At 39.6% G+C, this 11,113-nt stretch overlaps 1 protein-coding gene across 2 annotated transcripts; it reads right to left on the bottom strand.

Annotated features, from left to right (window-relative positions):
* Positions 1–258: 258 nt before the first annotated feature.
* On the bottom strand, positions 259–10,682 carry F2RL1 (F2R like trypsin receptor 1). Of its 2 annotated transcripts, XM_042454833.1 has the most exons (3): positions 10,522–10,657; positions 9,514–9,552; positions 259–3,990 (listed from the first exon to the last, which is right to left on the bottom strand). In XM_042454833.1, exon 3 carries the CDS (start codon positions 3,986–3,988, stop codon positions 2,891–2,893), a length of 1,098 nt encoding a protein of 365 aa, XP_042310767.1. In that variant the 5' UTR covers positions 3,989–3,990; positions 9,514–9,552; positions 10,522–10,657; the 3' UTR covers positions 259–2,890. The 2 variants fall into 2 exon arrangements, with proteins under 2 accessions (XP_042310767.1, XP_042310765.1); XM_042454831.1 differs by lacking the exon at positions 9,514–9,552 and having other exon boundaries at positions 10,522–10,682.
* Between the last annotated feature and the right edge of the window lie 431 nt (positions 10,683–11,113).

Here is an 11,113-nt window from a genome sequence, read left to right as displayed (position 1 = left end):
CACTATATGTCAAATTTGACTTGACAACAGTTAACAACAAAAACCTGCTTCTGGGAAGGTCATTCTGTAGAAATGCATTTGGCCCTACCTCTTGCCTGCTTTTAAGTGAAGCGGATTTAAAAAGCAATAGGTTTATTATAACATAAGTTTTTGTGGGTCACAATCCCCTTTGTCAATTTATAATCTTAAAAGGCTAAGGTATATACATACATACAATGTACATAGTGTGATCAGAGCTAAACTAGATGCACAAAGTAATGACCAGCAATTATATTTATTAATCAAAATCAGTAAAACAATTGTGGGTGATAACAGAAACATCTTGACAATAATGTCCAACTATTATTAGAATTCCCAATATACCTAAACCTTTAAAATGGGGTGGGAACCATGCTGTTCTCCAGGTGATGTTGGATTGCAATTCCCAGTTAGAGGACTGCATGATTCCTACTCATTCTCCAAGATTATACTCCACTTATCTGATAAAGTAGTTCATATTCCACACACACAAAAAAGCCTAAATAGCCTAAAGGTAGTAGATCCCATCTGATCTTGGAAGCAGGATCAGCTCTGGATGGGAGACCACCAATGAATGCCAAGTGCTGTAAGCATTATTTCAGAACAAGGAAGTGGCAATACCACCTCTGAGAACTCCCTACATAAGAAAACCACATGGAATTAATGGGGTCATCACAAATTGACAATTTGAAGGCATGCATGCACACAAACATGCACATAGTGTACAAAATACAAAATAATAAATCTTCTAGCCTTCATGGCTCCATATTTCTTTGTTATTTTCCTTCAGCAGACTGACATGGCTATCCCTTTGAAAACTGCATGTGAGTGGACATTTAAAGCCTTTTAGGATTTGTTGTTTTATTGCCTCTGTCTCTTGCATTGTTTTAACTATCTGCTCTTTTGACATCCTTTAACCTTGCTATTGCTATACTCTTTTGAGCTGTTCAGTTGAAAGCTGGCTTGTGTCTGCTTTGCAGACAAAGGCAGGATGCACATTTTAATTTTAAATAATATCAGGCAAAGGAACAGTTTTCTCTGAAATATGAAAAAATTAAACAGCAACATTTTGATTTGTCTACATTAATGTGTATTTTTACACTATCTTCACACCAAACAGAGCCTGGAAAAGTAACTATGGACTACATCTTTCAGAATCCCACAGCTCAGAGACACTAGGGGATTCTGGAAGTTATAGCTCAATTAACTAACTTTTCTAGTCTGACACACTGTCACCAGTATGACCTCCTTAATCAAACCTTAAACCAGAAGACATTTACAGTTTTCATTACCTTATACAGAGAATACAAAGAGACCTTTTCATCCTACCTGGCCCAGTAATGATCCAGGTAATGCCTTGGGGTCCAGAAGAATAGTAGACAGTCCCCAAGCTAGTTTGTTGGTTGTCTTAAGAGCTGGGGAGACCCCATCCATCCCCCATCTCACACAGCCTGGCCCTCTCCATCACAGGTACCATCTTGGCTTACCTAGATCTTTTCTGCAGCATCAGCAGGATACTGTCCTGCCTTCTCTCCAATTCTGCAGCTTTTTCTTGTCTCATCTTGCCTTTTCCTAGACTCAGAGACTGAAGAAAATTGTGGAAGGGTAAGGCAGTGATTAGGAAGACAAAAATAGCCTCAACTCAGCTGGCTGATGGACTGGAGCAATGTCTCTTTCAGTCCAACATTAGCTAAACCATTGTTGCCCAGCTCATGGATGGACCAGGCCTTGCTTTTTGTCTTATCAGTTTTGATGATGGAATTAGTATAATGAATGAGTGTATGGGGTATGAATTTACAGCCACAATTTTTTTTTATGAGAAGGGGAATCAATCCAGGACAACCCAATATAGATAAAATGGTGCAAATGTAATATAATGATGAAAAGAGCACAGCATAAATGGTTTTCTAACTAGAACCAACTACTGTTTTTGCTACATCGTGATCAATTCTCCACCCCTGGTACCAAGCCATCCACTGTGTTGAATAAAGGCTTCTTGAATCTGCACATTCACTGACATATTTCTGTGTGTGTTTTGTATATGTGTGACTGGGAAAGTCAAATTTGAGTTTATATACTGATCAACTAAGCTCTGGAAAAATATGGTTACACTTTATAATCATAACAAAAATAACTGGAGTATATTAAAAGCATACCTTTATAAAAAGTTTAAAATGTTGGGTATTTAAAATATTTCAATGAAGTACAGTTAGTTAAAATGCACAAAATTATAGGCTACATTAAGACTATATATATTGGTCACATTGCATATTCACAGTATATTTAAAATAAAGATGTGTGTGTACATATATTACAGATGTATATGTGTGCATCAGTGCAAATATAGTCACTTGGACATCAATAATACAATATTCCAGAACCCTCACAGAATCTGGTTTGACAGGTTTGACAAACACAAATGACTGGTTGACAGCCCCCTGTCTATGAGCTGTAAGAAAGGAGTTGCTTCTCATGAACAAGGAGAGTGCCCTCCAAAACTCTATTTTACTATTACATACATCCTCTGTTCCCTTCTGATTCAAAATACCTGGACATTGTAGCAATTCCTGGGACCGTAATTTTTTTACCTAGTCCTCTATATAGTTCTCTTTACAATGAACTAGCAAGTCTGCACAAAAAGCGAATCCTTTCAATTTGTGTATATTCCTTTAAAAAAAAGAGAACTACATCACAACAGCAATTTTCAATTTTTGTTTTTCCACTTGACAAGTGTTCTAGTATATGCCTTTTTTAAGCATTAGTGATGTTCTATTCTAAATAAACTATTATTAAGTCCATTTAAAAACAAAGAAGCAAATTCAGAACTCTTGGCAATAGTAGTTCAGTTTTTTTATGGATTTCCCATACAAATTTAGTAAGTTGATTTAGTTGTGTTTGAACTGGAAGAGTAAGAGGGGGATTTCCTTGGGTATCTGTTTGAAGAGAGAGAGATTTGCATCCTCTTTGTAGTGCGCACACTTCGACAGAGGAGAGCATTTTTAAGATTATCCCTAAAGTCTTTTGAAACAAAGTAGTAGACGAATGGGTCTATGCAACTGTTGAGAGTAGAAAGGCACAGTGCTGTGATGTATGCTGCATATATGCTACTGACACCGTGGGTTTTGATGTGAGAGTAGTGCACAAGCAGCAGAATATTACTAGGCAAAAAGCAGATCAAATACATGGAAAGAACTATAATGATGAGTCGGATGGCTCTCTTTCGCTTCTTTCCAATGTTTACATCCGTAATTGAAGCATTCAGAGTCTTTATCATGAGAATGTAGGCAACAGCTGTGAGGATGGCTGGGAACAAGAAAACTCCAATGGCTAGAGAGAGGAAGTAGTTATACATGTCATGAGCTAGCTGTGCTTGAGGCAAGACATCATGGCATGTGGTGATGTTGAGGTTTGAGATATAAACAGTTTGGTCCACAAGATATAATGGAATGGTGCCAAGCAGAATTAGTATCCATATCGCAACTGAAACTGCTATTGCAATGTCTGACTTCTTTCTTGACTGCAGTATGGGGTTCACAATTACCCAATACCTTTGTACGCTGAGACAAGTCATAAACAGAATGGAGCAGTACATGTTCCCATAGAAGAACCCAACCAGGACTTTGCATAGGACTTTGCCATAGATCCAGTTGTTGCCATTAACATGGTATGCAATCTTGAGAGGGAACCAGATGACAAACAGGAGATCAGCCAGGGCCAGGTTAGCCATATAAATCACTGCAGGATGTTTCTTTTTTGTTCTGAAGAAGAAGACCCATAGCGCCATGGCATTGCTTGGTAAGCCAACGACAAAGACAACAATGTAAATCACTGGCAGGAAAACCGTAGTCAGTTTTCCAGTAAGGACTTTAGTTGCAAACTCATCCACACTGTATGCTTCTCTAGATGAATTGCTTGCATTGATTTTATGACCAATAAAGCTTCTTCCTTTTGACTTGTTAGTCACATTCATCACTAAAAAGGAGATAAAGCAGAAGTGTTAAGCTGCATACTTTCTGATTGAAATGCATACATGCACATCCAGGCTAGCCTCAGTAACAAAATAAATTATTAAATTTGACACTATAGTCCAGTTTTGAGCAATACGGAGAGGGCGATCAGACATGCTTGGTCAGTAAACCATGTTGTGTGCCAGGTAACAAAACAGTCCGAGGTTTTCATATTTTAAGTCATATGCAGGAATGAAGAAAGCTGCCTAGAGCAACCAACTGCTGGAAGATAAGCCACAGGAGAATTGCTTTCCCATGTTCTCCTTCCAACTTTATATGCAAAACACGCTAGAATTAACTGCTTCCCTATCTAGCTTTGCCCAGAATAGCAGGCCTAAAAGAGCAAATACAATTTTAAAATGTATATTCAATATTTGAAAGTGTTACAGTTGATGATAAATGCACATGCAGAAATGCTAGCAGTGCAGCACTCCTGGCACAACAGGCTTGACTTTTATGCAAAGAGATTTCCTGCTGGTTGGGGGAATGAGAGAGTGATGTAAATGGCCCAATTATTGTGCAAAACACCTAAGCTAATAAAATGTAAGGCACACATTTGGCAAGTGTAAAGTAAAGTAAAGGTCCAAAACACACTGCAGAAATAATCCAGTTTGTGACTGCTTTAACTGTCCTGGCTCAATGCTAGGGAATTCTGGAAAGTGCAGTTTTGTGAGACATTTGGCCTTCTCTGTCAGAGAGCTCTGGTGATACAATAAACTCCAATTCCCATGATTCCCTAGCACTGAGCCAGGGTAGTTAAATCAGTCTCAAACTGGATTATTTCTGCAATGTGTTTTGGAACTAAGGCAAATAAATGGATCCAAGAGCAAATTAAACCTGAATCCTCCCTGGAAGCCAAAATGATTAAACAGAGACTGTTGCAGTTTGGACATATCATGAGATGACGTGACTCATTAGAAAAGACAGTAATGTTCAGTGAAATGGAAGGCTGGAGCAAAATAGAGGCACTACTAGAGGTGAATTGATTCAATCAAGAAAGTCACAGTTCTGAATTTGCAAGACCTGAGCAAGGCTGTTAGTAACAGGCTGTTCTGGAGGTCTCTTATTCATAGGGTCGCCATAAGTCAATGCTAGTTTGATAGGGTTCAACAGCAATAACAAAATGTAATGTGACCCCAGTCTTTGTTGTGACATATCATGTACCATTTCAGTTACAAGTGGGGACTCCTCCATAGAAGAAATTCATATTAAATCTCTCTCTCTCTCTCTCTTCTATCTATTGAAAAAGACTTCTAGTCTAGCATTGTTACTGTTGTGTGCCTTCAAGTAATTACAGTGGTACCTCGGGATACGAAATACCCAGGTTACGAAATTTCCGGGATACGAAAAAATCCCATTGGAAATAATTGTTCCGGGTTACGAATGTTTTTTCGGGTTACGAAGAAAATTTTTGGTGCTTTTCGGCGCTTTTTCACACGAAACGCGGCTTTTCCCCATTAGCGCCTATGGCAATTCGGCTTACGAAGGCTTTTCAGGTTACGAAAGCGGCCGCGGAACGAATTAATTTCGTAACCCGAGGCACCACTGTACTTACTTAAGGTCAATACCACCTGCTGGCAACCCTATCCTAGAGTTTGCATGTTTATTCAGAGGTGCTTAGCCATTGTCTTTCTCCAAGGCTAAGAGCGTGTAACTTGCCTAAGTTCTCCCAGTGGGTTTTCATGGCTGAGCAGGGATTCGACCCTGTTCTCTTGGACTTACAACCAGTACATCACACTGGCTCAGTTCTAGGCTTTTTTATTTTCATCTTAGTCTGGGAAACAAACTATTTACTAGTGTAACTTGCCTCTTCCTTCTCAAAAATTGCACTTGGCTAACAGTAGAATTCAAATAAAGGCGAACAATTAAAAAAAAACAGATTTAAAACGATACATCAGTAAAAAGAGACCCCTTCATTAATAACTCCACTGCCACATCTTTTCTGAATAAAAAGGGGGCTTTGTCTGCTAGTGAATTGCTAATCCTCTTGTTCCTACCCCACCCTTGCATAAGTGTTGTAAAACAAACATAGGATTGGGAATTGTCTGCCTGGTTCATAACACGTAGCCTCACTCATGATGATGCAGAATAGGTTGATCATTAGGTGAGGTTGTTCTTCACAACCTGCTCCCACGCACTTAGCATGGTCAGAATATTTGAAGTTACCACTGGTCAGAACCAAACCCTTTACAGTAAAGTGATGACACATTTAAACTCATAGCTTGTGAAAGCATATATTACTACCAGATGCTAAATGGATGCATTGAGTAAGAGGGTCAGCCATTAATTACCTAGTCATGCAAAACTGGATTTCTTTTACACTAAGGAACAGGTCATGCTTTCCACAGGGGAAGCTTGAATTACCTGAGAAACCACCATTAAAATACTGCTTTCATTTACATAGTTAATATGCACAGGAAAGGAGAAAGGAGATGCTGGAGGGAGGAGAGATTTAAAAAATGATTTCCTCCCACCCCTCAGATACTGTCTTAACCTCTGGAAGTACTTCCTATGCCTTCAAACAGCAGATGAACAACTTGAAATGTACTCAGTTCCATTTTAAAGCAGACTCCGATCTCCCTCTCTCATCCTCCTAAAAGTAACTCCCCCTCCCTTTTACTATTGTGAAATCCTCACAAAAGAAACTAGAATCTGTTCTTTTTTCATTTCAGCACAACGCACAGCTCCCATTAAATACTAAGCCAGCAACCATTCATCTACTGGGATGGATCCCTACCAGGTCCCATACAAGCGTAAGGAGGTGACTATCCCATCTACAGCCAGAAGACACATTGCATAGTTGCTAATACTGTATTTAATAATTAGGCAGAGATGTCAAACACACTTCAATAAGTTTCACTTATACATCCAGTGAAATGAAGACAATTATACACTTCCATTATGAACCAAGAAACTCAGTGTAGTGCAATGATTGACTTTGAAGACCAGAGTTTGAATCCCTGCTCAGCCATGGAAACCCACTGGGTGACCTTAGGCAAATCACACTATCTCAGCCGCAGAGGATGGTGATGGCAAACCCCCTCTCAACAAATCTTGCCAAGAAAACCCTGTGATAGTTTTGCCTTAGGGTCACCCTAAGTCAGAAATGACTTTAAGGCACAAAACAACAAACTGTCAGCCAGAAATGTGGAGTCTGCAAGATGTTGCTAGACTGCATTTACAGTACCAACATCCCTAGTAAGCAAAACTAAAGGTAATGGATGATGGAAGCTGCAGCCTAATAACATCTTGAGAACTCAGCCTCCTTATTCCTGAGATAAAGCTTCCGAAAGCTCCATGTGCACATCAATGGTATGTATAAATAAGAAACTGTGTGTAGCCAACATATTAGCATTGTCACCTTTTATGATCTCTGTTGAAAGTGATGACAAGGATTTGGGCTATACTTCTGGAAACACATTAGAAGACCAGATCCATTTGTATTTCAAAAGTATACACATATATATTTGCTGCACATCAATTTTGTAGGTTAGGAAATGATCTTCAATTAGAATGTCATGTGTTTAATTAGAGCAGTAAACATAAAGATTCAAATAAAGGCTCTAAAATTAATCGAGAACCAGAGGGAGCGATTAAGAAAAACATTACAATTAAGAAAGACATTACAAATAGAAGCTTTACAGAAGCCTATAAAAGTAGAATGTCTTCACTTTTTTAATTCCAGTATATTGAAACATTCAAGTATACAGGAGAAAGTCACAACCAGAATGCAAAAATAATGAATACAACACACCAACAGGTAGCTGCTTCTGCTCTATACCTATATACAAAGTGTGACACTAGGACCTGACAGAGAAAAGAATTAGTTCAACAACATCAACAACAACAACGGTAAAGCCTAACTTTTATTTTGTTGGCAGACACAACTGAAAGGTAATTCTGTTTCAGTACTGAAATGTTCTTCTATCTAATCACATTCTTTCAGAGAATCAATACAGAAGAAAAAGAGTCTTGTTTACACTGACCTCTAGAAGTTTGAACCCAGTGAATTAATTTATGTGTTATAATAACTTTCTGTACTTTAATGGTTATCCAATCTTGATATCATGGAAGCTTGGTCTACCACCAACTTGCCGCCCAGGCAATTTGTGTAGCAACTAGTAAATAAATGAGGAAGTCCTTACAAGAAGATCATATTCAACAAAGGTCCAAAACACACTGCAGAAATAATCCAGTTTGAGACCACTTTAAATTGCCCAGGCTCAGTACTGGGGAATCCTGTGAATTGTAGTTTGTTGTGGCACCAGAACTCTAACAGAGAAGACGAAATGTCTCACAAAACTACAGTTCCTAGAATTTCCTAGCCCTGAGCCAGGGAAGTTAAAGCCTTGGCTAAAGTCTCAAATTGGATTATTTTTGCAGTGTGTTTTGGACTTTAGCCGTTTAAAGTCCCAATCTTGGGGAGAAAGGCAGGGTTTAGAAATAAATATACATATTAATATATAAGGCTATACCAAGACTAAATAGCTTTATTGCATCTTCAGGTGTAAGAAAAAAGGAGACAAAATATCCAGAAAAAACAATGAACTTAAACAATTATTTTTAGATAGCTGACACATTTCACATGTTGAGCGTTCAATCCTGGGAGTTGTATTCCCCTAAAACATTTCCAGTTTCTGGCCCACTGAGAAAATGTTGAAGTCAGTAGCTAAAATATATGCAAACTCTGGAATTATTTTAGTTGGCTTCAATCCATCTGTTAGTTTATCCTTTTAAAATTACACTGTTTGAAATCTGTCAGAGTGGTTTCATTGAAATCCCTGCATTGTTGTTGTTGCGTGCCTTCAAGTCGTTTCCTATGGTGACTTTAAAGAAAACCTATCATGGGGGTTTCTTGGCAAGTTTCTTCAGAGGAGGTTTGAGATTGCCACCCTCTGAGGCTGAGAGTGTACGACGTGCCCAAGATCACCGCCGGGATTCGAATTGTGGTCTCCAGAGTGCAGTGCCCAAACCACTCCACCACATTGGCTCATTGAAATCTCTGGACAGTGGGTGGGACACCAACATTCAAGTCAATAAATACCTTTAACTGAAATCAAATAGTGATTGTAAGCAGGGCCATTTTGCTGTAAGCCATTAGTTTTTTTAGAGGGCATTTAAGGAAGGCTAGAGATTGTGCAAGGCAAACAGATCAATGCGGAAAAGCACTTTCTCCGAAAGCCATTGTTGCTGCTGAAGATCTTTACTACAGGTAAGCAAATGCCACTTTAGGGTGAACAGGGAGTCAAGGACTTGACTGCTTTTTACACCCTAAAATTTACTGCCAGGTTGAGGCCTCCCAAAACATTCAGCACCATCTTGCTGCTTCAGCAAGAGCCAGGGCCACCATTAATAATAATATAATAATAATAATATAATATTTTTGTTGTTTTTCTCATTGGATACCATTTTATCATTGTGCTGTTTATTAGGAAATTTAAGTTATTGTGTTGGAGGGAGTGATAATGGGTTTTATTTTGTACTTTACCTTATTCTTTGCTATGTATTTATTCATATTGTAAGCCAGCTTGATCCATCCGGAGAGGCGGGACATAAATAAATTATTATTATTATTATTATTATTATTATTATTATTATTATTATTATATCATCATCCCACCTTCCTCCTGGAACAGGGACTTGAGGCAGCTAGCAAAAATTTAAAACAGTCCAAGCTGCAACAGTACAAAGCATGTACTGAGGAAAGTTTTTAAAAAAATCATTCCAACAATTTGAAAAACATGACATCTTAGAATAAAACTCAGGGACAAGGCACTGCAAAATCTTGGGACTTTCCAGCAAACAGAAAAGCTAGAAAGCACTGCTAGCAATGTCAACCCACGCTTCTTAAGTCATACTCCAAAGGGAGGACCTTCTGGAACTCCTCCTGGACAGAAGGCTGAAATGGAGGACGTGTCCTGGAAAAGGAGGACGTGTCTGGTCACCCTGCCTTAAAGACAGGCTTGGGAGTAAAATTTGCCCTTGAAGAGTTCACCTGAAGTCCAGAGCAAACATGGGCTCCGATCTTGCAGCCAGGAATGAAGCAGGAAGCAAGGTCCACTCTCAGGCTGCATCCACAGGGGGGAAAGAATCCGCTTTGATACCGCTTTAAGTGCCATGGCTCAATGCTAGGGAATTCTAGGAATCGTCGTTTGTTGTGGCACCAGAGGTGCACTGAGCCACGGCCCTTAAAGCGGTATCAAAGCGGATTCTTCCTCCAGTGTGGATGCAGCCTCAGTTTCTCTTTTCCAGAGCCTGGAAGGCCACTTTTCAAGGGATGCTTTCTGCACCCTTCCAGTTCGTAGAGAAAGTAGGGTGGATCAGCTTTTTACCCCTTGATTTCCACCAAAGCAAGGAAAAGTCCCCTTTTAGGACTACAGCTCCCAAAATCCCCAGCCAGGAGGATCACTGGGGGGTTCTGGGAGTTGTTCTCCAAAAAAAGTGACTTAAAAAAAATCTCCCCCTTCCCCCCCCGGAAAAGGCTGATCTCTCTCACCTGTTGCAGAGGCGACCAGCAGCACTCCCCCCAGGACCAGGAGCCCCATCCATGCCCGGCTGAGGCGACCCATCATCCACAGCAGGAGTCCCAACAAGGAGCAAAGAGAGCTCCACGACTGCAACCCACTTCCTCCTCCTTCTTCTCCTGCTGCGCTGAAAGTTTCGGTGCTACCTAAAAGCAGCAGGCGGGGCCTGGGAGCGCCTTTGTGACGTCATCGCCCCGCCCTCCTCACCTGCCCAGGTGGACTTCGCCTCCTGAGAGGCTGAAGTACGCGAGTTGCATCCACACTGCAGCAGTAACCCGGTTTGATACCGTTTTAACTGCCTGCAGTGCAGATGCCACCCTTCTCACGATGGAGGGGGGGAAAGCAGTGTTTTGTTTTAACGTATTGTACAATAATAGTAAGAAATAATAATAATAATAATATTATTATAATAATATTTAATGTTGTTGTACCCCAAAGCCAAACAAGGCACAAAATACCTGCTGTAAGCTTTCTTTCTTTTTAAAATAATTTTATTAGTTTTTCAAAAAACATAAAAATTTACATTCATTTCATCCATACAAAAAACATCAAAATAATAAGACT

This window comes from Sceloporus undulatus, chromosome 2, assembly GCF_019175285.1.
Source record: "Sceloporus undulatus isolate JIND9_A2432 ecotype Alabama chromosome 2, SceUnd_v1.1, whole genome shotgun sequence".
In the NCBI taxonomy this organism is placed as follows: Eukaryota; Metazoa; Chordata; class Lepidosauria; order Squamata; family Phrynosomatidae; genus Sceloporus; species Sceloporus undulatus.
The sequence above is the reverse complement of the archived record's forward strand: the minus strand, read 5'-3'. Positions and strand labels throughout refer to the sequence as shown.